The sequence below is a fragment of the Syngnathus scovelli genome, chromosome 11 (genome assembly GCF_024217435.2).
Source record: "Syngnathus scovelli strain Florida chromosome 11, RoL_Ssco_1.2, whole genome shotgun sequence".
NCBI lineage: Eukaryota > Metazoa > Chordata > Actinopteri > Syngnathiformes > Syngnathidae > Syngnathus > Syngnathus scovelli.
This window is the reverse complement of record NC_090857.1, coordinates 10,746,415-10,773,012: the sequence shown is the minus strand read 5'-3', so window position 1 is coordinate 10,773,012 and position 26,598 is coordinate 10,746,415. Positions and strand designations below refer to the sequence as shown.

The 26,598-nt window shown below is 45.1% G+C and overlaps 2 protein-coding genes across 3 annotated transcripts in view; both read right to left on the bottom strand.

The window, feature by feature from the left end:
* Nucleotides 1-79: 79 nt before the first annotated feature.
* prdm2b (PR domain containing 2, with ZNF domain b) lies at nucleotides 80-9,172 on the bottom strand. 2 transcript variants are annotated; one of them, XM_049734556.1, is made up of 4 exons: nucleotides 8,907-9,172; nucleotides 6,384-6,469; nucleotides 1,946-6,192; nucleotides 80-1,632 (listed from the first exon to the last, which is right to left on the bottom strand). In XM_049734556.1, exons 1-4 carry the CDS (start codon nucleotides 9,155-9,157, stop codon nucleotides 1,615-1,617), a joined length of 4,602 nt encoding a protein of 1,533 aa, XP_049590513.1. In that variant the 5' UTR covers nucleotides 9,158-9,172; the 3' UTR covers nucleotides 80-1,614. The 2 variants fall into 2 exon arrangements, with proteins under 2 accessions (XP_049590513.1, XP_049590514.1); XM_049734557.2 differs by lacking the exon at nucleotides 8,907-9,172 and adding an exon at nucleotides 8,195-8,827.
* A 569-nt stretch (nucleotides 9,173-9,741) lies between these two features.
* foxj3 (forkhead box J3) overlaps nucleotides 9,742-26,598 on the bottom strand; it is a 62,634-nt gene continuing 45,777 nt past the window's right edge. Inside the window, exons 5-12 of the mRNA XM_049734558.2 lie at nucleotides 26,111-26,212; nucleotides 21,598-21,726; nucleotides 18,129-18,300; nucleotides 15,214-15,612; nucleotides 14,592-14,693; nucleotides 14,316-14,507; nucleotides 13,936-14,034; nucleotides 9,742-13,778 (exon numbers count right to left, since the gene is read on the bottom strand). Coding sequence (XP_049590515.1) covers nucleotides 13,666-13,778; nucleotides 13,936-14,034; nucleotides 14,316-14,507; nucleotides 14,592-14,693; nucleotides 15,214-15,612; nucleotides 18,129-18,300; nucleotides 21,598-21,726; nucleotides 26,111-26,212 — 1,308 coding nt within the window. The 3' untranslated portion in view covers nucleotides 9,742-13,665. The remainder of the gene's footprint in view (nucleotides 13,779-13,935; nucleotides 14,035-14,315; nucleotides 14,508-14,591; nucleotides 14,694-15,213; nucleotides 15,613-18,128; nucleotides 18,301-21,597; nucleotides 21,727-26,110; nucleotides 26,213-26,598) is intronic.

Genomic DNA, 26,598 nt, shown 5'->3' with positions numbered 1-26,598 from the left:
GAAAAAAGTTTACATCTGCAACTTCCAAATACATCACGATATTAGTAAAAAGCAAAAATCTGCCTTTGCAAAGACAACATTCAATTTGACAACAGTCGGTTTATTACAGAACTGCACAAGTGTACATTGTGTTGTCTAGTATCAATTAAGACTGAGTATTTCATCTTTGGAAAGGCAGGCATTTTTGAGTAAAAATCAAAGTAACATCTCACTTGACAGCAGTTTTCAGTACGAATGTAACAAAAGTAATTCAAGGACATGGCCACTGTTAAGAAACATCACTTTTGTTGGGTCAATTATAGCAATGTTTTACTTGAGGTCATTCCAGATGTTTGTTCATCTTTTAACACCATTTTTCCATTAACGCTGCAAGGCAAAACACTTATTTTGATTCATTGTGGAAATATAAATTAGCATAGTGTTCAATTTAATACATGCTACAAATGTTTCGAGCAGCGTCTGCATAGTCTGTGCTCGATTCACGGAGAAGTATTCATAAAAACGTGTGTAAGGAAGGACATCGGCATCCATTTTGTTACATTGTTTTGGCATGGCTTTCAAACAAGAGTTACTTTTAAAAAAAATGCACATGTGGGAACAAGATACTGTTGTTACACTTATTTGTTCAAAAATGTTTCAATCATGCATTCTGAACATGAGAAAAGTTACAGGAAAAAAAAGTAAGTATAACCGATGAATACATTCCATTGTTGAATTCAGGAAGCCAATCTTTTACACATTTTGGCAGTTGATTCTAAAGTGCTGCAGGGACGTGCGAGGGATGTTAAATGCTTTTTTTTTAATACAAGGATCAATATCATTGCATGTTAAGTCGGCTTGAGGCTCACATTAACGTTGTAATCGCCTGCTAACGACAAAGAAACAAACGGGTATGAACAGACAAGTAAAAACATGAGATGTCATTGAGATCTAGACTGGAGGAATTAACAGTTGTGCATCCATACAAGCGCTCTTTCTCTTTCTCTCTCTCTCTCTCTCTCACACACACACACACAGAATTCCTGAGGACCGATTGTTGCAGTCAACTGCCACATTTCATTTCCCCACACAAATGAAAAGCCAATAGAACATTTTCTACAATAAGACCACTACAGAGATTGCAATCTGACATAAGTTTGCAAAACAAAACAAAATAATGCTGCCAGTGGCCACTGGAAGAGACTTGGAAAATTTTGTCATCTCGATAACACACTATCTTGACGCATGCATTAGGAGACTCTTCGGGAGATTCAGATGTCCAAAATAAGTCTAAAACAACAAAAGCTGTAATACACGCGTTTCCCTAAACTGATGCATGATTGCCATTTGCAATAGATCAGCTTTCGACAGAGCCCTAATGTTACTGTTTTGGGTCAAGTCATGACACCTATTGTACATATATTTATATATATTAACCCACTGCCATTTACAGCGAGTTTTTCTTTTTTTGCAAGGCTGGCTGAAAACAAAACGGAGGCTCAGTTTAGTTTGTATGACAAGTAAGGGGGAAAAAAAAAGAAAGAAAAGAAAACAGTCCAGCAAGGCAGTAGAGTTGTCCTCATGTGTGGGTCAACAGGGTCCCATGTCCCAGGAACCCAACGAGGTCAACATGGCTTACTTCATCAGCACCTCCTGGAACAACACACCAGTTTAATGAAAACAATACGAGCCGACACCGATCAAAGGGGGACTTTGCAATTTAAAAAAATAAAACATATGCGAACAAAGATAGGCACTTAGTGATGCTATTTTGTTGCAGCACGATATGCATTATTATTTTACACTATTGATCACACCTACACATTTTCAAAATAGCTGTGCTTGAAAATGGTGCTGGTACTCTTTAGTGACAGACTGGATTGGACAAGTAAGGCTCAATTCAAATCTCGCTAGCAGTTTTAACATTGCAAACTCTCACTTGGACTGAAAGTCGACAATCACCCACCGGCGCGTCTTTTAGCTCAGGCGTCGGTGCATCCTCGGCTTTGGCCTCCACGGCGGGGGCTGCCATCTGCGCGCTCCTGGTGACCGGACCGCCGAGCCTCTCCCGCATCCGAAGGGAGAAGCGCTCTTCTTTCTTGGGCTGTGGTGGAGACGACGATTTGGGCTCGGCTAACCTCTTGGGCGTCGCTTTGCCCATTCGCTGCAACCTGACGGGTTGCTTCTGTGCTGCGGTGTCACCGGGAGTGTGTGGTGGCGATGCCTGAGGCTGGCTCTTCTTGGCTTTTTTGCCGGCGGCGGGGGTCGCCGCCGGGAACGACGCGGGCCTCTTCAGCACACTTTTGCCTTTCGCCGTCTGCGGCGGTTCGGGGAGTTCCGCCGCACCGGAGCTGCGAGCTCTCGTCTTTCCGAGGGGTTTGGGTTCAGGCTCCGTTTGTGCCGCTTCACATTCTTTCTTGCTCATGTTTTTCTCCGCCGCACCAGACACAGCTTCTTTTTTCTTGCCCTTTTTTTTCACGGCAGGCTTCATGGGGCAGCTGACGGCCATATGTTTGCCGAGGCTGGCCTGGTAAGTAAACTCTCGGCCGCAGTGGGGGCAGACGTTACTCTGCGCCTCTTCAACTTTAATGGCGGCCTTCTTTGCCGAGGTGGCGGTTTTGTTCTTTTGTGAAATAGCCTTCTGAACCAGCTGGTTTTTCTTCTTACTGAGGGCACTCATTTTTGTTTTGTTCACATCCTGATTAAAGTTAAGTCGCTTTGGCTGGCCCATCCTTCGGAAGGCGCTCTGGCCTGCCGAGGGCGACGCGACTCCGTTGGGAGATTTGACTATTTGCTTAAGAGGGATGGGGTTCTTTTTGGGAGTGTAGCGCTTCTTGTCGCTGGCATTGGCGCAAGCCAAAATGTGCTGGTGCAGCTCGGGCATGTTGTCAAAGCTGTTGCCGCACTTGGTGCAGCGGATGGCGGTGGTGAACGTCTGCGGGATGTTGTGTGTGGTGAAGTTGGTCGCCGATGCCATGGAGCCGGCGTGGGAACGGCTGTGATAGGGAAAGGGGGGCGGCTTGTAACTGGGGTAATGCTGGTTCTGGCCGAGACGGACGTCGGGGCCTTTGGGCTTCCCGCCCTCAGAGGCCATGATCTTTATAGTAGTGTAGAGCTCCTCATTGGGGTCCTCGCCGCCGTCATTGGCGTGATTCCCATTAACGTCAGGCTTTTCCTTGGCGGGACTAGCGTCATTTTGTTCCGGCGCTTCCACACGAGTCTCTTGTGCCGGTGTGGAGATGCTAATTTCTTCTTTGGCTCTGGATGGGTCGGTGTAGTTTTGTGGCCTGAGTTTACCACTCTCCACGGAGGTATGCGTGCAGACGTCATTTGGATGCAAATCTTTTTGGTGCTGTTGCAGATTGCAGAGAAAGGCAAACTCCTTGGAACAAAGAGAGCACACGAAGATGGTGCCCACCCCGTGTAGCGTGGTCCGGTGGGCGAGAAGGGCGTCAGCGTCGCCGAACAACTGCAGACAGAACTCACACTTGAAGGGCCTATCGGACGCGTGCTCGACGATATGCCCGCCGAGCTCCTTCATGGACCCAAACGGGCTCTCGCATACATTGCAAACAAAGGTCTTGCAGTAAGTCGAGTCGCTTTTTTGGGTGGTGGGGGGCTTATCGGGTTTCTTTCCCAAAGGCTGCGGTGAAAAATCAACATCATCCTGAGGCACATGGTTCTTGACAGAGGCGTCATCTGTGTGATTCTCAGGCTCCTCTTTTATCTTTGCGTGTGGGAGCAGCAACGGGGCTGGGTCATGTGAAGCGAGAAGAGGCGGCGATGTCCGCAAAGACTCCGGCCGGGGCAAAACGGCAGCCAAGTCAGAGTTTTCAGACTTTGGACTTCCTGAGTTGAGATCTCTGGTAGTTACGCCGTTCAGCAGGCTGCTGCTCGTCTCAGTCAAAGAAACGTCCGGCGTAGGAGACGGGCTGACCGAAGACGGCTCAAGGGGCGCAGGAGGACTGGCAGGTTCTTGGAGTGGAGTGTCGGGGGAGTCCAGTGTCTCAGAATGATGCTGCTCTTCCTCGTCGCCGGCGAACAAACTCTCTGCCTCTTCCGAGGGAACCTGCGGCGACCTTGGCGACATCTTTGGCGATAGGACAGGAAGAGGCCGCTGGGCCGATGAGTCCGAGGGCTGGGAAAGGGGAGAATTTGCTATTGCTTGCGGCGATGGCATGGTGGGGAGTACGGGCGGTGGCGGCGTTGTGGATGTCACGCTGGAGGTGCCGGGTGAGGAGGGGTTCATGGTGACGGGGGTTAAGGACGGAGGCGAAGGGTGGGCAGAATCCACATTGGGAGACTGCGGTTGAAAAGCCAGGTTGGCGAGCGGCGCGGGTCCCTCCTCCGTCGGCAAGGGCAAACCCACGTACTCGTTCATCAGTACCTTTTCAAGCATGCTGGTGTTTGGCTTCCTCTTTTTTACTTGCAGCTGCGGCACTGCACTTCCCTTTACGTCCGGATCGGCAACGCTCTTCCGATGCAAGCTCAAATCAAGAGCCGAATCGCCGACGACCTTGTTGGGGGTGTCGCTTCTTCGACTGACAGTGTTGGACAGGTCCAAGGGTTGCTGATTGCAAGTGTTGCCGCCGCCGCTGCCGGAGGAGGTTTGAGCGACGTTACTTCCACAAGGGCTCAAGGCTGCGGTGTCTTCCTTGTCCAGAGAGGAGCTACTGAGGTTCTCCAGCTTTGGCACCTTGAGGGCGTACGGGTTCACCGTCTCAGCCTTGCAAGCCTCTGCTCTAAAGGGCGAACCCGGCTGCGATGACGACGGGGGTGAGGTCGTTCGCCTTTTAAACCGACTCGGGGGACCTTGGGGCGGCGTGACGGAAAGCGGCGAGGTCAGCCTGTGACTGTCCGCGATGAACGTGATGGACTTCTGAACGTCTTGTGTCTGGAGGAGCTGCTTAAGCTTCGGTGACAGATAAACGGTTTTCTCACGTTGGAATCCCGACGAATCTGCCGCTTGCTGGATAAGCGAGTTCGGCGAGGACGACGATGCCGTTTCTGTCTCGACTTTGAGACCGGGAAGAAGAGGCGGCGTCGACGTTCGTCTTTTGGAAGGAGCCGGATAGAAGTTGGACGACTGCTTGGCGGTGCTGGCCCGAGCCTCCACCTTGAGCGCCTGACTGAGCTGACTGGGGCTGATGATGACCGCGTCCAGACCAAAAAGGGCGGCCGATCGAGTGTCCACCTCGATGACCTCACAAGTGCTCACCGTATTGGTAGACACGATTTTGCCATCGATGTAGAAGCTCAAATTCTCAGAGATGTTTTTGGATATGTCTACGACATAATCGTCCCGGTCGGTCTCGTCTTCTGTGTCGGCGCTGGGTACGTACACGAGGGCGGGGCCGGCATTGGGCGACGCATCGGGCCGTGGCTGCGCCGACGCCTCCTGCAGTAGCATGCCTTTCCGGCGAACGCCCTTGGGTAACAAGTGTCGTTCGTGTATTCGGCGCTGGTGCCGCCGCATATTAGTGTGTGTGCCAAACGCTTTGTTACAGTACTTGCAAGGATGGAGCTCTTTGGGCGCCCCGTTTTCATCCAAGACGAAGGGAGGGTCGGCATGCGGGCCAGATTCCTTCCTCACCGTTTCAGAATAGTGCGCGGGTCCTCCCGTAAGCTGCGACCCCACGGCGGCGTATTGATTGGTAGGGCTTGTGCGGTCGGGAGCGGAAATGTCCGTCTGCACCAAAGGGCTGAGCAGATGAGCCGTTCCGGCCAAGGAGCCGGGCTTCTTCTTGAGGCCGCTCTCATGCCTCCTCTCGTGGCGCCGCCGACCCACCTGAGAGCCAAAGGACTTGCTACAGTATCTGCAATTGAAGAGCTGCGCTTGCTGGCCAGTGGCGGTGTGAATGTGGATGTGACGCTCCAGACCCTGCCTGGTGGAGAAGTGCCGCTCACAGTGCTGACAGGGGTACGAATCTCCGTGCAAATCCAAGGGGTCGAAGTCGGGATCGGTGTCAGCCTCCTGAGGCGGGGAAGACGGCGACTGGCCTCTCGCGATACCTTCGAGGGACGAGTCGGGTTGCCCCTGTGCTTCGTCGTGGCCTTGCAAAGTGTTGGCATCCTCTTCTTCCTCCTCTTCCTCGTTTGCCCCATCCATCGTGTCGACTGACGTGTCCCGCACATCTCGGTGGTCGGTCATTTCTGTGGGCGTGACTTTGGAGGGTCCTTGTGTTAGTGGCTTCTCATCCTCCTCCTTCACACCTGTCAACAGTCATCAGAAATGTCAGCCAACACAGAAATCATGTGTATTATATTTTACAGGTCACACAGTGATGTCGCTCAGACATATTTGTAACACCGGGGCGTGTTCTGCTTTTTCCTTCATGTTAAAAACATGTTTCTGATGTTTGCAGGAAAGGCGAGTGGAAGGCTGGGCCGAACGTCCAACTTGCCTTCTTCCCCATCCCACATCTCCACAGATTTGTCTCTGCTCGTTTTCGGCGAGTCGGCCCAATCAATTCTAGAAGCTTTCTTCAGGCTGTGGGCAAAAACAAGAACAGCTTCAGATAACAAAACAAGAGTATTTGTGACACATTTCAGTCAACAAAAAGCTCACTTGGGCATTACCACCCCTAGCACTTTTTACTTGGAGCAGTTTTCATTGTTACATTAAGACTGAGGGGGGAAAAAAAATCTACCATATTCTTTATCACAAAAACCTTGCTTGCTGATGAGGATGACTTCAATGTGGACGTCAGCGATACATGTTGCATCACAAGAACACAATATTCTTTTGAGCGCCTTTTGAAAATTTCAAAACAGCTGCCATGAGAGTTGTTAAGGATGGACTGTTTGCTAATGAGGTCACTGTGTATCCACACTTTTGCTCTTGGCGTCTCTGCAAAAGGTATTTTGTTTGGAGGTTGCCAACAGAACGTAATGAACCACTTTGTGCAGCCGTGTCAGACAACACGTCCTCCTGCAGAAAAAAAGGCAAGCCAAGTTCCTGCCATAGTTAGTGTTATTAGTTCTCTATTTATGGCTTACGGGAATTACTCGTGGGTTGAATGATGCTTCCTTGACACATTCGATGGCGATTCTGAAGTCCATCGTGACCAGCTGTGAGGTCACGTGATGGAGCGTTACAAAGCCCAATTCAAAATCAAAGCGCAGCGAGGGAGTTTGTGTGAGGTCAGTCATTCTGTATGCATTCACTTGAGAACACACACGGCTAATGACTCATCAAAGATCATGTCAGACAGGTTCATATTCAAGCCAATTACAGGGATTCATGATATAACTTTAAAGCTCCTTAAATAAGAAGGGGTCTACCACACAGTATAATGGTGAGCTAATTTAGTAAACATGAGCGAAACACATGTTGGTTAATCAATTTGCTCAACTTTAAAATGTATGCAGTGGATCCCTCCTTATTTAAGGACTCCCCTCTTCCTGACACCAGCGGCACAGTTAATCAGAATCAGCTTTATTTTGAGACATGAATTTGCTTGAAACCATAACCAGATTTCACACCCTAATTTGAATTTCTAACCCAGAACTAAAACCTTACTTTTCACATTGAATTTCTACTTTGAAACCAACTTTTTTTGGACACTCTAATTCAAGTCTTCCTCAAATAACTCCCGAAACCTGAATTTAAAATGCTTTAAATCCAAGTCAGAAACATACATTTGCTGGAACCTTGACATACCACCCAGAACAAGACTTCACATCCTGATCTGAAAGCCTAACCTTGAGTTGAAACCTGACTTTGAAATCTTGACCCTGAATATACTCTTAACTATTTCTGAAACATTGATATTTACTAGAAACACTAACTCTAGATTTATACGCCAATTCAAGCATTTAGAGTCAACTCACATATACGAGTTAACAAGGAAGAATCTTCCATGTCACAAGAGCTGAGCAGCAAGACCCATTTATCTTTTACTGACTAAAAAACTCTGTCCAAAGTTCATTGCACACTGCGAGGCATTTACTCGCAAGTCAGTTGAACATTATGCGTCCAAATGAACAGTTTCCTTGTTTGATTGTACATCATTCGGAGTATGCAAAAAAAAATAGTTTGTTGTTTTGTTTCATTAAACGATTGCACAACTTTGAAGAAATGGCGTTGGGTGGATGGAATTCTCGCAAAATCTTGACAATTCTATCGAAACACATTAGACGCCCATAAAAGAGGTGTGAAGTTTATCAATAGAAATGTGTTCGACTTCAGTTGAGAAGTGAGAAAATAGTTTACCATTCTGTACCGAGGTGTCCCGGGCTAGCCGCCTAGCTTCACTTAGCATTCGCTCGTCTTGACAACCTGACCGACTGGTTATTCCGCAGGAGCCGAAAGCAAAGCGAATGCTGTTCGGTTTGAACACCCCCCCGCAAACGTTCGAAAGAGGGAGATATTTTTATTCGCTACCCGATACCGGCGAGGTTGGTGGGGGGGCCAGTGGCCAACTACCGCGGAGCTGGAGAGTCGGGCGCTTGGTTTAGCTTTAGCTCGCCGCGCTAGGCCACCATCGAGTGGAGGCTCGCCGATGGATGGCTTTCATGCTTTTCGGAAGCTCAGGAAGGTCACATCCTCGACAAGGAGCAACTCGAGCAGGAGGGTGGGGGGTGGCGTGGCGGGGGAGTGACCGCCGAACGAGATGGTCAGCGTAACGACTTTGGGGCGTCATTCGGTACCCTCAGCGACGACTTTGATATCGGGTTTAAAAGTGGAGAAAAGCCCCCACCCCTCCTTCTCCTCCTGCTCCTCTTCCTCCTCCACACTCATCGACTAGCCTCCCAATGCTAGCCACTAGCTCAACTTAGCTCTCAAGTGGCTAGGAAACCAGTCCGCGGCTAACTTAGCGGAGGTGTCCGATGTTGGAAGTCATCCCTTTTTTTTAAAAAAAAGTGTCAAATCAACTTTCAAGTGGCCTGGCCGCTGTCAAACACACACAGAAAAGAGACCTCACCTCGACAGTTTTTCCTTTCTTCCTCCAGTGCAGCTGTTATCTCGGGGTTGTCTCAGCTCGCCTCGCACGGTGCTGTACCACACCAGCAGCCAGCCAGCCAGCCAGCAGCAGCTCGTCTCCGGGTGCGATAGGCTGCCAAGAATGAGGGATGAGCCGTAGCACCAATCACAATCCTCCTCGCCGTCCTCCCGTCGCCACTCTCCGCCTCGCCGCCTCCTCACCCTGAGGGGGAGAGTTGGGACAGCGAGCATCTAATCTGGCTGTGATGCGTTCATGGTGCACTTTGGTACCTTCCATGTCAACATGTCTGCGCCCAAAAAAAAAGAATTACAGTGCACTAGTTTTTTTTTCTTCATCGTTACGTGATTTGGCTTGTTTCATTTTTAGCCTGGTTGTTACGTTAATGCGGTTATGTGTAAAAGGAACAAAAGAGAAAGAAAAGCACTTAAAGTGTCAAAAGAGTAGTCTACAAACGTCAAAACAAATTTCAAAATTAAACACTCTTAATATTATAACAGAAACTTTGAAACGCTAGCTTCAAAACACCCAACTGCCTTGAATTGCTACTTTGAAACTTTTGACTCCATTTCAAAATCTTTAATATCAAATCCTTGAAACCTAATTTGAATATTTTCTTGAAACCCTTAATCATAATGTGAATACAACATGACTTTAACGGAAATTCTAAATTTGGATTGAAAACTAATTTTTAAATTTTCATGCTTTTTGTTTATTTTCCTTTGACTAATTCATGTTAAATAAATTAAAAAAAAAAGTGTCCTAAGCCTTGGGGTTGGTTGCAAGTGATCCCGAAGAAGGCTCAAACAGCACAAACTTCCACAGTGAAGTTACCATATTTTATTTCTTTTAAGTGCCATTCATGCATATTGGGCAAGGAGAGGGCTTGGGTACGGGTGGGTTCAGGTGGTTTTGACAAGTCTAATAACACTTTACAGCACTAAACGAATACAAAGAGTAGCTGTGCACCTCATCGGACAGCAAAAGTAATAAATCGTGCAATTTAAAATAAAAAGGGGCGAAAATAGGAGGAAAACAAACAAGAAATGACAAAGACAAACTAAAAACAATGAAACACAAACCAAATATATATTATCAACACTGAAACACCGAATGTAGAAACATAGTACAGGTAAAAGGTAGTGTCACACACACAAAAAAAAGCCAATGCGTTTTCATCACATATATACAATATAGATATATACATACTGTCACCCTCTAATTGGACGATAACAAAATATTCTTTCCCCTCCCTCATTTATTTCATGGACTCCCCCGGCCCCCAGGAGGAAAACAAGGAGGGGGTTGGGGGGGGGGGGGGGGATTGAAAAAGACAAATATGTACAAGCACGACGACACCGGCACTGAAGGAAACGACCATTCATTTCGACTGACAGTACTAGGATGATGATGGCTGCTCTTGAAAAATCTTTCCCTCATTCAAAATGTGTTCAAATCTCCCAAATAATCTCTCTGGCAAGTAATAATGAACTTTGAGCTACCCCCCTACAATTTTTTTTTTAAACACACCAGCCAACAGACTGGCAGCATACAAGCAACAAAAAAAGTGATCCAGTCATTTTTCTTACACTGTGTCCCTTTTTTCAAGCCACATTTGAAGTTGATTTTACTCTTCCTCCGGAAAACGTGAAACAAACTTTCCCTCCATTGAGTTTTACAAGAAGGATGGGCGTGGGTATTTATCAATTGAATTGATTAGTTATGTCTTGGAAGCGATGGGGGGTAAACTGGAGTAAACAACATCACGATTTGCTCTTAACTAAAGTTTGCCGTCCCAAGACAGCAAAATGGCATCCACTATGGGATGATGAGCTACAAAAATCCACAAAGTGCCATCCCTGTAATTTAATACTCATTTTGCAAAGTCAGCACTATTCAAAATGATTGTCAGAAAACCTTACCCTTGGCAAAAGGTCAATCTGTCCTAAAAAAAAACACAACTCCCTGTTCAGTCTTTGCATGTGTTACAGGGTGTTTAAAGTGATAGTTTAGCAAGTTGGAACTTATCTTTTCATATGATGAATAAATCATCTTGATGCGTGATGAGTTTCACTCTAGACCAGAATCATTCCAAATCCAGTCCCAGGTGTGGAATGATGGCAAAAGCGAACCGTGGGCCTCTGTTAAGGGAATACAAACTAAGCATGGGCATAAAGATTGATTAGTCGATTGATTGTTGCAATTGAGGCAAAATGGAATTGTCACGACTGGATTGGAACTCGGATGTCTAAAGGAGGACAATATTGACATCAGCTATGGGAATCAACTCCTTCGGGCAGCGTTTAATACAACACCGCCCGAGAAAGTGGAGTTCAGTGATCGATCACATCATATTCAAAACATTCCGCAAAAACTAACAATTTATTGTAGTCAACCAAGGAAATGCCTGTCAAATGCCCATCCCTTGCACAACTTGCCAGATTAAATGAAAAAGGACGCAGAGTATGACAGATTCCTGACTGGCGTTGTTGTTTACATGATATTCATGACCAAGTGTGTGAGAATTTGCATGTAAGCGGAGTTGCTTTAGCGCCCATCCAATATGGAAGTTTCCAGAACTGCCAATTACCCTGTTTTCTTTTGTGTGCTTTTCCAGAAAAAAAATTAACAGTTGTGCTTATAGCATAACCTCAAATAAAAATGATCAGAATAAGCTAAATTCCCAAATTCCCAATATAGCATGGAAAATTCATCTTCATTATGTAAAAAAAAATAAAAAATAAAGTGACACACATTTAAGGGCAAGTAAAGAGCCTATAGATCATTAATCAGAGGTAAGTATCATTTTGAACTTTCGAGCCGTTAGCCTCTGACCCTAATCCTAAACCAGTGACTCGAATACCACTATTGGTACATAGGCGCCCTCTAGTGGTACAAGAAAGAATCAATACATTTTCTAAACCGGGGTCGCAGTTCAATGTTACAGTGCCTTTTTTTTTTTTTAAATTCAGTTCAGTTGATGTCACTGAGCCAGATATCCATACATTGATGTTTGTTCTGAACCGTGAGTTGAAGGTAAGCTTGACTGTAGCGCAATTTAAATTTTTCACATTTTAGTTTATTTTTGAGTAAGAGATTGGAAATCAAAATTGAAGGAGACGCAGTAGATGACTAGTTGTTTTTCTGCCTCATGCGAGGCAGACTAGCATTCATCTTTAAAATGCATGAAGGTATTTTATGAGAAGATTTGGAATCCATCTTACAAATACTGTGAATGTTCAGCTTCTCACTTTTAGTATACTGCTTGTCCAAGTTGTCACCAACATCTTTAATGATCAATACGCTGCTACTTATAAAAAGGAATTAGGGATGGGCATTTCCTTGACTGCCTACAGGAAAAATGAACCTTCTATTAATTGATTAAAAAAAAAAAAATACAAATGGCAGACACTAGTAAGGAAACCGTTTATGTGGACGTAGATGGTAATAGACAGCATTTCTACTCATTGCATCAAGGAAGTCAACTCCATTTTGTCTCCATCACCTCCAGACACAACTAATCGGCCATCAATCCTTAAAGATGAATAAATCAAAGACTATGCCCATTCCTAAAGCGGTGATTCCCAACTACTGTGACGGTGAGACATTATCCAATTTTACTTAATTGGTCCAAAACGGTGCATTTGTTGGTCTAGTCATGCCAGTGACTTATAGTGACAGGCTGAACAATTAATGTTCTTCCACAATTGTAACACAAACCTTAAATGAAAAGACGAATAAAAATCGAGACAATATTTCAGTATGTTTATATCCTATTTGTGACATTTTTGTTTGGGGGTGTGCCATCAGATTATTATTATGTTTTAATAGGTGTATTGGCTCACAGTAGCAGGTTGGGAATCACTGCCCCAAAGGGAAGATTGATGGAAATAATGACAGATGTGGTTGTGCCTACAGCTTTAAAAACAAAACAACAAAAAACTAACATTTGGTATCCTGCTGCTGTCACACTCATCATATTGACTTAAATTAAAAATAAACAAGACACTTTTGCAACATTCCGCTGACTTTTTACCTGTAATTGGACTTTTTTTCTGTCAATGTATCCCAAACATTCCTTTGTACGATCACATTGGTTGGTTTTCATTCTATGGTAGTTAAAAGTAGGCCTGAAGACCTTTTTCGTGTATTTTTTTGAAACACCCTGTTCAAAACCTCAGCGAGCATAATCCAAATGTCTCTGCCAGCCAACCACAGGGAGGGGGGGGGACTCTTCCGCCGTCACATGACTCACTGAGGCCGCCTGTGTTTCTTTTACAAAACAATAAAAAGATTACTTAAAAAAAGAGATAGCTCAATTCATCCACGAGGCAGCTGAAGCCAACACGAGAAGAAGAATCACAAGCTCAAATCACAGAACAGTGGTGGAGTGGCTTGGCTAAAAGCGGGGCAAAATGGGGGGGGGGGGCTTGGGTGTCTGGAAGGCCGCTGGCTAAGATGGTGGGAGAGGCGAGCTGGAGACATACACTTGATCCTGTCCCAATAATATGATTGTCTTTTTCTGGTTATGTAAAAATGTTTCACGGCACTCCGCCTAATGTTCGCCCACCGAGAAGGAGAGTAGGGGGCGGGTGGGTGGGTTCCTCCTTCCTCCATCTCCTCCCCCTCCCACAGCCTTATTTTAGCCCAGCCTGATTTCCTCTGGCTTCCACCTCCTCCTCTCTTTGCTCTCTACTCCTTTTGTTTTCAAAAAAATACAACAAAAATTGAGAGGAGGAGGCTACACAATGGAGTCCCAGTCAAAATCATCCTGGATGTCATCGGCCGGCATGCGATGAATCTGGAAGTTTCTGCTCGGCATCATGTGCTGCTGGTTCATCTGAGCGTGGTGCCCTGGGGATTAAAAAAAAAACAACATCAACAAAATAATTTGTTTATCTGAAAATCTATTCATTTTCCATGATACACAAATGAAAGCTGGAGGCAAGTTTTGATTCCCAACTGTGAGGCACAAGTGCTAATCACTCAACCACCCGTCCGTCTGTCTCACCAGTCATGGTGGGTCCCGCGCTGCTCATCGGGGGCATGTGGGGATACCCCGGGGGGCCCATCATGGACATGCTCTGTCTGGAGTCCATGTAGAGATTTCCTAACGAGACACACAACCATAACCAAGTCAAACTTTTGCAACCACATAATAGCAGTTGCTTATTTTTATTAAAATCAATGGAGTTGTACAGGTTATAGGTCACATTAATGATAGAAAAAGTTTAGCAATGATTTCTCTTCATTGGTCTTACCACAAAAATCTATTGACATTTTCACTATTATGCAGATTTAGTGGAAAAATGACCCTTTTTTTTTAAGTGGCATCCACATGTGCACAATTAACACAAGCGAGCAAGGTAACACTGGTGTCGGGTGTCAAACCTGTGCCGAGGTGCTGGCTGGGTTTGTTTGGGTGCATGGGCGCGTGACAGACGGCCGGCTGCACCGTCCCCTGCGGCTGGATGACCCCGGTACGGGCGAAGAACTGGTTGATGGACGAGCATAGGTCGGCGATCTGTGTGGGCTCCAGTGACCAGTTGTTCAACTCGGCCTGCCTCATGCTCTCTCGCAACCCTGGGTGGGCAAAATTGAAGAAAAAAAAAGTCATTGAGGTCACAGTTCTGTGAGTTTCTTTGACATTTTCCAAACGTCGCCTACCTTGGAAAGGTGACAGGTCCACATCCGCCCAGTTATAGCTGCTCGCAATGCGGCAGCTTTCTTTCAGTGCGTCCAGATTTGGGTACCAGTCAGAAAGTAAACCTAGTAAAATTTTACATTTCAGTTTCTCACCGCAAAATTCAATAGGGACATGAAAACTTAAAAAAAAAATAATAATAATTAATTAGCTTTTTTAAAATTGATTTTTAAAACATTTCTGTAGCCAAATGCAATACAAACATGAAATACTTTGGGTATAATTCTACAGTAAAAGTTAATGATAATGTAAAATACCTTTAATTTATTTTTAGATAAAATAGTGCTGATTGGTTCGAAAATGCTCATGAAAACAGCCTAAGTTTAATAAATGCGCTGATTGAATTTCAATGTGTAAAGCGTCCATTAGGAGGCGCCATTTTACTGTGCAAATCCTTCCTGAGGCTGTTGGTTGGCTTTGTTCTCCCCTCAGATAATAAAGAGCTATGATTTATTGTTTAGCACCTAGAACAGCATCTCCACGCTTAGCGACTACAAACAAGAGGCAAAATCCATTTCAGCAACCTTCTCTGGTGTGTGCGTGCGTGACGAAGAGAAACGAGTCAGCGGTTTCGGGCCAGGTTACCTGGATTGCAGGACATCTGCTGCTGGGCGGGATGCGGCTGGTGGGAGAGGCTCTGATGCTGCGACGGGTGTTGGCCATGCTGCGCGTGTTGGACGGGATGCGGCGTGTGCTGTTGCGGGTGCTGGCCGTGGGACGGGTGCTGCTGCGGGTGCTGGCCGTGCTGCGCGTGCTGGTTGTGCGGGCCGGCGTGCTGCGGGAGGTGCTGCGTGTGCGGGGAGCCGTGTCCGGGGTGGGCTTGCGCCGGGTGGGAGAGGGGGACCTGGCCGCTGTTGTTGGAGTGGCTGTTGGGCTGGTTGTTGGACAGGTTGTTCTGCGTGCTGATGGCGCCGCTGGGGGAGTGCTGATAGGAGCAGGACGTGTGGGTCTGCTGCGGTGTGTCTGACGGTATTCCCATCAGGCCTGGAAAGCACAACAACGCACAATGGCCATTACAGACACTTATTACAAACAGGGTTGTGCATTCAGATACAAAAAAAATAAATAATAATTTCTGCACGATGCATTTTTCCAGTGCACACCTTCATCTTTCTAACACGTTGCTATGGTTGTAGAATGTAGACTCATTAATTTGCATCATACTGAGTTGTTTCTAACATTTAATTTTGTTGTTCTTATCATATTCTTATTTTCGTTAAAAGAGACATTGGCTCTCATTAGATTGCGCTTGCACACCTCATGTTGTGGCCGGGGATGGTCTAGTCTCCCTGGTAAATTAATCGAGCATGAAAACAATTTGTTGCAGCTCTGCGGTGACTGACAGGAGATAAAGTGTTCCGTCAATAAAATGACAGAAAATGGTGACAAATGACGTAAAACAAACACATTTCCCAGACCCTCTGATGTCCTCGTACTGCTCTTGTGGTCACCGGACACACGGCGGTCCAAAGATAGCATCACACAAGGATGGGGAAAAGCAGGAAATCACATTTAATAAGCTGCGCCATTGCCAGTCTTTGTTCTACTGGAGCTAGTAAAGTTCATCAAGGACAAGGACAATTTTCACCAAGCTGAAATTCACTTTCTGTATCAATATCTCTGGCAACCTTCAACTGTACTGTGCAGCATTATAAAGACACAATAAAATACATTTTCCTTAACCATATTCAATAATCATTACTACATAATAAAATCTAAAGAAACTGTCCCTTGACGCCTAAAGAACCGGAACCTAAATACCTCAAATCACAAAAGGACAATTTTGTATTCTGTGATGCAGTGTGCTTCAGTCGTGTGACAACATTAGCGATAGCATTGGCAGCTAACAGGATAAAGTTATTGATTTGCTTCCAGCAAGTCAACACAACTACAAGTAGCTTGTAAACAAGTCAGATTGTTAACTTAATGGGCGCCACTCGAGGTACATCGGATCCTGCTAGTGGTATTCAAAGAATGGGCACGTTTTAAAATATCCTGCACTACTTTCTGATTATTCAAGCTGCTACCTTTGCAGCCCCTCCCCCTAAGAAAATGCAAACTATTCATGTTGCACTTTCTGAAAACCAAAAGATTAAAGCTGTTTTTATAAAACAACCCCGTCGGGGCACTTTGATTAGAAACGCGACTTATTTGGACCAAAGAAAGCAAACCATTGCTCTTAGACTAATGGGATATGGCTCCCGTGTTTAAGTAGCTGCACGCTTGAGACACTCCAGCTGCCTTTCTCTTGACTCACACGGTGACTCAGCATGCCGAGGTTCACCAGTCAGACACACACATATGCGCTCGCACACAGAAACGGTCTTGCTTTGGCGCCATCTGCTGGCATCTTGGTGCCAAAGAACAATGAGGTAAGTTGAGGAACTTCATTTGGACAAAAAGAGTTCTCTGCCGTTGGGCAATTTCAGTTTTTGCAATGATCAAATACTGACGGCTTTACTGTAAATGAATCACTTAGAAACAAATATTTTTCTATTTTAAATACTTTTCAAGACATGTAAATTTATAAAGTCCTTTTCCATATTTACGTAGAAACCCTGCCTGTGAAGTGTCTTTTAGGCCTCCACAATCATCATGCAAAAAAAGGTGCCAAAGGTGGATCTCTTTTATCAGAACCACCATTGTCCAAGCGGGGAAGTAGAGAAAGCAATTATTGCGGCAGTAGAATAATAATGCCAGCTCATTACCTATTATCAAAGACGGCGAATTAGCTCGCTGTCGACACGGCGGCCCGCATGTGAAATCCTCCGGCTAGATTATTTACGCTTTTTAATTGCCGGAGCTTGTCTGACGAGGGGATGGATGCGCATCCACACGTAGAAAGAAAAAAAAGGTAGCAACTTTAATGAAACATGGATGATAGATTAAAAGGAGAGGAACTCTTTGAAAAGCATGAATTGCATTTGATTGGTGAAAAGTAGGTTATACACAGAAAGCTCAGACGACTTTGCTCATAACCCGCTTGTCAAGCGCTCTTTGTTTATCAGTCAATCAGATTAGGAGCAAAACTGCATTTTGTTCTAGTGGGACTGTTCCACAGGCTTTTTTTTTTTTTTTGGGGGGGGGGGAAAGCTACTCTCCACACATTCACTCTGCTGCTGCTACGTATTACAGTAGAACATGTCTCCATCACGGTGACAGATGAAGCTCAGCGCAACAGAATTACAAGGGGGATTGGACTCGCTTCCCGGATGAGACGTGGCCGGCATGGGGAAAACATTTCAGCGCTGACGGGGAACAGATGCCGCTGACAAATGACAAAATTTAACAAATGGGAAACAAAAAAGACAGGTGCCTTAATTGTGGCTTCCTTGTTTGCTTCAATCAAATATTTGCATTTTAAAGGAGCAATATTATGTATTTATAAAAATATATCTTAAATATACCGTATACACAGAATACATATGTATGTAGGAGCTCCACTAAGACCAAAGTAGATTTAATCATAAGAATGAATCTTTCAGAGAGATCAGACTTACCTTGTTGGCTGAAGGACTGCTCAAAAACGGACTTGTAAAGGCTGCGGAAGGAGGCACTGAGATCTTCAAATTCAGAGAACATGACCTGCTTGTCTCTGTCGGGCATGTTGTACTGGGACTGGGGTTGTTGGAGGCTCAGAGGTTGAGACACGGGTTCTGGGTGACTGCTCACCTGGTGGGGAGGGAGGACGATTACAAAGTTAAGAGGAAAAAGTCAAAGGTCATAAGGTCACGTTACAGTGAGCCCTCATCTTTCTCCACTAAAGGGCACGCTGGACGATTCATTTGTGAAAGTAAACAACAAGCTAAGCTAAAGTTTGTAGTTTGTAGGGGAAGTGCCAACGAGCGGCGCAATACAATGATGAAACACGCTCATGAATAATACAAAACGCTTTCTCAGAGATACTTGCTGCGCTCATCTGGTCGTTGAAAAAGCGCCAAAAGCAGCAATGCCATATTTCACAGAATATTGGAGTTTGTGTGTGCTGGCGAAACAAGACTGCCTTATTGTGCTTGGTGAAAGTAATGATTAACCAAAGTGCAACAATCCAGGTTAGTGCTTGCCACCTTACCTCACAGCTATATAGAATATCATAAATTCGATTGGCCTCAACACTTACGCCGATGCTCAGGTGGCAAACCAAAATGTATTTAAAGGGAAAATCAATAGCAATAGCGTGTGCAAATGAGACACCATTTGAGTGTTATATGCTGGGCGAGTCACGATCCCCAGCCACGAGTTTGAATCTAAGGGATTGATCATCTCAGAAGGGAATTGAGACTGGACCTGTCCACCGAGGACCAGCACTAAATTTAAAACATGCAAATGAGGGGTGTTGCAATTCGGGTTTTATGATGACAATTCCAATACCGATCATATGGATTAGCTGTCGATCCATACAAATGCGCACGTACACAGGTATGCTAACACCTTCCTATCTCGGAAAAGAAGCGATAATACAGCTGGAGTCTTTTCTGCAAGAACGCAGAAGCCAGCCAGCACATCCATCAGGTTGAGCCGATCGATGGCTGGTGCCTGGAGCAAGGGAACATGGGAGGACCACACCAAAGAGAGAGGGGCCATCTCTGGTGGGAGGGCATCAGAAGAAGAGCCTTTGTCTGCCTTCCAGAAGCGTGCGGCTACAATCACTCCCTTCGCCTTTTCGCGCTTCCTGAGCTTGGAGCTCAGGAGCGTGTCCACCCCGAGCGGGGCTCTCCACCTCCGGCTTCTTTGAACGCATCCTCTGAGGCGGTTCTTGATCAGATGAAATGTGGGATCGAGACCACGCTTTGCGAACGCTATTGTTTCATTTGGATTTCTAAGCGGCTGCGGTGGATCAAAGAGAATGTACCCAGAAGATGTTTCTTAGGAAGCTCTGATCAAGTTGATTTAGCATGCTGTGAATTCAACTACATCAAACTACATAATGTTGCCTTGAGGACAGCTGACCATAATGATAAACACCAAATAGGGGCCAAGTAGAGCTGTATCTTAACTTCCAAGCGAGGATAATAGATAATGTGGGCATTTTGCACCCACCCACAAAATGTTTCTTTTTATGACCTAAAATGACACCTCACCTACAATTCCCACCTAATTCCCATGGAAAGTTTCCAATTTGGAATAGTTCCAAAAAACCCCATCTTTGCTTCATGGAATGTTCCACTAACATGCCAAATATGTCAACACTACAAAATGGCAACAAACTACCTAAATCTACCTCACAACAATACTAAATGTGTCTTGTCATCCGGTTCAATAGTATTGGGCAACAATGTGACCTTTGAGTATCAGATTTTACGATTTCCAGTCTCGGGTTAATCAGGTGCGTAGGGAAAAGGAACTAGAAGAAACTGGCAGCTTTCCATTGGTCAAATGACAATAGAATTGATTTTTGCCAATTATCGCTGAATTACGACTAGACTAACGAGCCCGTAATGTGAATTCATAGATGTGTTAACGCATATATTATACATGTGTGAAAATGTGTCACGACAGAACAGTAATCAATTGTGCAAAGTGTGAAACTGTTTATCACCATTTTTAGTTTTCCTTACATTCAGGACGTTGTTAAAATGAGGCCAAGTCTGGCATGTGCCGCCTCTCGCCCGCGAAACGACAACACGTGGGGCCTACCTCAGCTGATTTAAGGTGGGAGAAACGTAATAGAGTGGTCGCCAGTCAATCGAAAGCCCCCGATCGACAAACAACCTTACATAATCACATTCACACATTTCGGGCCTTGAGTTAACCTAACATGCACAAAACTGTGGGGATCAACATTTTAATTGAACACGTCTCGGTCCGTTTCAGTCAAAAAGAAGATTATTAGCTTTGTATTGATTTTGTGTGCATGTGAGAGACATTCATAGTCGCAAGAGATTGCATCGGTTTGCTGATATTGGAAGCAATACAAGTAGGCTGCTGCATACACAATGAGAATAAAGTTAAAGTTAAGAAACAGAGAGGGGGGGTGGGGTTGTGCAGCTAGCAAATTACACCCTTCCCACTGGGACAAGGTAGGTTATTTTTTGCTTTGTGCTGAGTGCCCCAAATCCCTCATTATTATCATTAAATAAAATATGTATACGCACAGCAGGTTTGAAAAGCACCTGGCTTCATTTTATTGCTTTGAAAAGTGCAGCTTGGCAGATACAAATGAAGCCAAGTCTTCAAACGTCGTACTTGAAGCCAGGACTCTATTGCATAGTCAACTTTTTATAAACCCTTAAGAGAGCCTTTTAACATTTTGGGACATTTATTGATTTTGTGGTAAATGAAAATAGGCAAATTATAACATTTTTATTTCTCATTTTTCATAATTAAATTTGCAAAGCAACAAAAATATTTCAAACAAATTATTCCTGGTAACACTTTTTTAAAAATTGAAATTGTCTTTGTGTTCATCTCATTTGTGCAGACTTAAAAGTGACTCACAAAAAGTGAAAATAATTTTTTAATTGTTATTAATTGATTGACTGGTTGAATGAATGTAATCTTTTAATTGTTATAATATAGGCGATTGGTTTTATTTTTTGTTTGTTTACGATAACTCACTAGGAGGCGCCGAGTCAAATCTCATTACAGGTCCTCACGATATTTTTCTCTGCTTTCCCGCAGATTCCAAACACATGCATGTTAGATTCATTCAAGCCTCTAAATTGTCCGTGTGTGAATGACAGTGTGTGTTTATGTGCCCTATTTACAGCAATTTTGAGCATTTGCGCGAGAGACGGGAAAAAAAAAAAAAGTGAGGCACTCTTAAGGCAGAGAATCATGTTGTGGTGTGAGTCAGTGAACATGAAAAAGTAACAGCTATTGTTCCTCTTCGCTGCAGCAACAGCTTATTATTTAAAGGTCGGTGTAGCCCTGCTCGTATTGCCGTTCATTTCTCAACACTCCAGTCAACCATATTTTGGATCACATTAATAAAGGTAGAAAAAAAAAATGGTGTGACCCCAATCTTACCGGCGTGTAGCTGTGCACGCTGCCCACACTGTTGAGATTGACGGAGGCCAGGCTCTGATCGGACAGGCTGTTGTTAAGGCTGCTTCTCGGACTGTCGCTCCCTTCCTGGTCCGTGTTGTAGAGTGCCACCTTGAAACACACGCACAAATCACAGTTCAATTGTTGCTAATGGTGCGTTCCGACGATGATGATGGCTGTGAAGTTCACTGAGATAATCTGATGTGCTGGAAACAATGTCATAATGGCAGAGTATTTCTCTGTGTGTGTATGTGAAGGAGGAGTTGGATGCCATCTCGAGACAACGGAGACATTCCCATCAGTAAAGGTCACACTGGTGGCGTTGTCAGCCGCATCTGCTCACCGACCGCGAATCCGTTTGAGACGGCCAACAAAGGAGTTGCCGCCGACGCTGACCTTTCGATGAGAGCGGCAAAGAGCAGCCGAAGTACTTCAGCGAGACAATCTTAATCATCCTCCAACAAACTTTTATTTTAACTCATGAGCAATAGTGCATAAAGTATACCTCAAAAGTCATAAGAACTTGGTTATTGTGAAAGTAAACACATTACAGCTATTTGTGTTGTGTTTTTTTGGGAGGCTGGAATTGATAAATTGTATTATCATGAATTGAAAAAGAAAGGTTTGAATGACAAGCATGTTCACAGAACAAATTAAACTCAAATCTCAAGGCTTTTGCGTGCTGATGGGAAAAATGTCTTTGAAGTCTTTACAAAACTGGACCAAACTGTGTTCAATGTTAGCAAGTTCCAGCAAATTAGGAAAATCCCACATATTGAGTTAGAAAGTATTTGGGAACTAGCGCATGGGGTTTACTGTTGAGAGAAAAAGGAATGACAGCAATGCACTGACGCTGTTTCTTTGGATCGGTGTGTGTGTGTGCGCGTGCACGCGCGTGTGTCCACCCGTGACCGAGGGCAGCTCGGTGGCTTCTGCTCATCAGTCAGCGAAACAGAGCAGGCCCTGTGCTGCGCACAATGAGGCAGCAGAGACGCGAGCCTGGAGGCCAGCGGGACACTGAAGTCTCTCTTGTCTACCGACCGAGCCACCAAGGCCACACGGAAAAGGCAACAGATTGGCCCGGCTGACCACCAGACTGGTTAGAAAGAAGGCCAGCCCCGTCATTATAGGCTTTTGATACGTGTGCTGGTGGATAGATAGAAAAATCATGATGAAAAAAAAAACCCAAGATGAAGCTTAGACGTGAAATCCAACAAAGTTCAAGGAAGAGAGGGAGCGGAGCTCATTAGGGGACTGCAGCCTCCCTGCGCTCAGTGTGGGCTCGGATCCAGTGTTCATTAGCGTGAAGGGGAACTCAATGAAAATCAGCCTCGCCATGATAATCAAAAACAGGGTGCCGCGCAAAACGTAAATGTTATGCAGAGTGAATCATAAAAGTTGCCCAGCCGCAATCTATTTTTACACCGTTCGCCCATAAAGTGTGATTATTTTAAAACCGTGCCGCTCTGTGGTTTCAGGCATACCCCCAGAAAATGCAATATGGACTCGCATACATGTGGCGTGCACATTTCTGCACAAAAAGGCACATGCGTGCGAGCGCTTCCACGACGATGACTGCTCTCGCACACAAAAACATAGTGAGAAAGTCTTCTCCTCCAAACCAGATTTTGCAGTACCGGGATTGACCAGTGGGAGGCGGGAGAAAAAGCGAAGGCCTGATTATCTCGCTTTAAACATTTGCAATTGTCAGGCCTTGAGCATTTTCTGAGAAAATCACCATAGGAAAAATAAAAATGCTCTCGCATAAATCGCCCCCAGCAGGACAATCACTTAGGATAATTATTCATAGACGTCTGATGCTCATATTTGTATCCATTATTAGTCTACCCAACGATTTATATACCGTATGTGTACCTGGATTTAAACATTATTTATATTTATTTCCGTGGGGGGGATACACAATCCAGAGACAGCCAACAATCAAGTCTGATGATTTTCAAAGGAAGGGCGGGAAAGTGCTCAAATTGAGCCCACTTATCGTGTTTAGCTTGCTTTAAACACAACTGTCAATCATGACTGTTTTCCAAGCAGATTGAGCCATAAAAAAAGTTGAAGACACTCCACTGCCGCAGGACAATGGCTCAGGGTAATACATTCAAAACTCATGGCTTCGCTGACTGTTCATAAGGGAAAATGTTGGCCCGATTATCGGTATGCGTGCATCCTGTTTTAGCTAGCAGGCAAACAAGTCTTCTATTCTCAGCAGTGTAATAAGTTTTGTTCAAAAAGTATTTTATGATCTAGTGCATGAGATGTTGGGAAATCAAAGATGAACTAGCTTTCTCCTGACTGAAGAGGAAAAGGGAGGGAGGGGGGAGGCAAACAGACTTCCAAGTCTTCACGGTCACACCTCTGTGCCACAGCTTCATCACATTCATGCCAATGTTGATGGCCACTTCAGTGGAGGGGAAAAATGTGAGTCCCAAGTGAGATAGACAGAGAGAGAGAGGGAGGGACAGACAGACAGACAGACAGACAGACAGACAGACAGACAGACAGACAGACAGAGCTAAAAAGAGAGAGCGTGAGAGAGAGAGAGAGAGGGAGTGGAATGCCCGACGGGCCACAGAAAAGAATAGAGATTCTCGCTGGTGCCTTCCGCGTCTGCCATTGGTCTGTGCACAAAAGCGGGAATGAGGGACAGAGACTGGAATAGAAAGAGAGGGGGAGAAAAACAGAGACAGGGAATTCCTGTGGCTTGGCGCGCCATGCTAAAAGAGGCGTGGCCTGCCTGGCACGTGTTTACAGCGTCGAGGCGGTCGGTGAGAAACAAGCTTTGCACACTGCGTGCATCCAGGTCTCCTTCTGACTTTATCGTGATGGTAGGAAGAAAAAAAAAGAGGAGAATCAACCAAAGAAGATTTTTGTTGCATATTTCCGCTAAAAACTGGGTTTAAAAACACGTGAAAAATTAATGCAATTATTTATTATTTGAAATGACTATTATTATTATTATCTAACAAAATTTCAAGTGTAAAGTGAATGAGACATTTTGGAGTCCCCCCCGCTTCCATTATACAAGAATTTGAGCGTCGTGAGTCACATCAGTGATAATCACATCACTCATATTAACAATTGTGAGTTGATTATTTCCAGACCCAAGCTCGTTAGCTCGCAAGCTAGCTGGTGGCTAAGTGGAAAGACAGGAGACATAAGTAGAATCCTTTTTTCAATCAGGGATGGTGTCACGCATTACGACAGACATGGCCACACCATTTGAGAGCTTTGTTTACAGTCTGGAAGCCTCACATTTTATAACATATGATATAATCATCCCAATTAAATAAACAGGTTTGTTAACAACACTGTTGTGTGTTATGTGTCAACAAAGAATTATTGATTTCTGAGTTTTTGCACTCGAGCCGTATGATGGATATATGGCCGTGAATCTTAACTGTCATAAGGGCGTACCAAGGAAACTGATCCATGAATAAAGTGCATGTATGTTTCGACGCGGTGCTTGTCAAAACAAGTGGAAAACCTTGCTAACATACTCGGCGTGCATGTGCGCACAAGTTACAACACACGCTGACATCGTGCCCTTCGCCGCACAACTCGGGAGCTCAAGAGGGCCCCGTCGCACACACACACACGCTGGCATGTATACAACACGGGGATTGCATGCTTGTACGCTCTTTTTTTTTTTTTTTTTTTTGGTAATGCCCGCTTGCAAATGAATAAGTGACTCTTGTAGGCTTTCTAAAAGTACTCCTGAGAGCTGCCCCCACTGGGCCCAGAGGATGAGAGCTTAAGGTTAAAAAGCCTATTTCAATTTCAAAGTGAATGGCACACTCGCAGCTAACAGCTCGCCATCCCCATAGTGGATGTGCGAGTACTCCTAAGCTTTTTTTAAAAAACGAATAAAAAGCAAATCCATGTTTCCTCTCGCATTTAAAAAATAACGCACAACGAAGTACCTGTCGTTCATCTATTTTGTCGTACGCCCAATTGGGCAAATACTATCTGCATCCCACATGTGCATTTTGTTGTTTAACAATGCAAAATACACTTTAATCTGATTAATCGATGGTGTACTCAATATTATAATCAATTTTTAAAATATTTGCCAGCTGTAGACCTATTTAACGGACTAGTGGAAGAATTGTGTCAAGCTTTCTACATTGTCTACTGTACGGGCATTTTGTAACTATAATGTGATCAGGTGTGTGCACAATATGTATATCGGATGGCCAGGTTTCACGTTGCACGCAGCCATGCGGGCATCGTGTTGCCGAGCGCAATCCAACGGGAGCCCGCTGTTGTGCAGGAATCAGGTGCCGGCGCACACCTCCTTGTGTATTTTGGTGTGGGTTGCGGATAAGCTCTAGGCATGTGCGGGTGTGCGTGTGGAGTGCTCCTCTCTCTGCGGGGAAACTGTGCAGTAGGTGGTTGGCAAAGTGGGCGGGGTCAGGGTGCAGCCGCATAGCCAGGTGCGTGTTGGGGGAGCTGGAGGCTGGAGGGCCGCCTGTAGTACCTTGTTAGTCACAGTGTTGATTGCCAGCGTTGGAGAGGCACTTCCAGAGATCATACACTCCATCCCCAAAGACTCCGACTCCAGGCTGTATGGCGTAGAAGCCTGTGTGTATGTGGGGGGGGGGATTGGACGTGGGATGAGGAGACACAAAGAGGAAGGAAATAAATAAAATGCAACATAATCCAATTATTAAACACAAGCAGGTTGATGTGTTTTGCCCTTTGTTCTCATCCTGCCGCAAAATGTAGACCGTACCTTTTATTTAGGTCACATTTCAAGCGTGCGCTTCTTAGCGGGAGGACAAGAGAAGCGCACATCAGCGTCATCATGAAGCGCGTCACGCGTGCCCGCCGCGTGTGCTGTCGTCAAAGATAACTCTGGCGTGCCCTTCTGCCTCCGAAAAAGTGCTTACGCTAAGAGGATTGGCTGCCAACAATACCATTTTTAATTCATGATAAACACTAAATGAGATTTCCCAAAGTCTCACT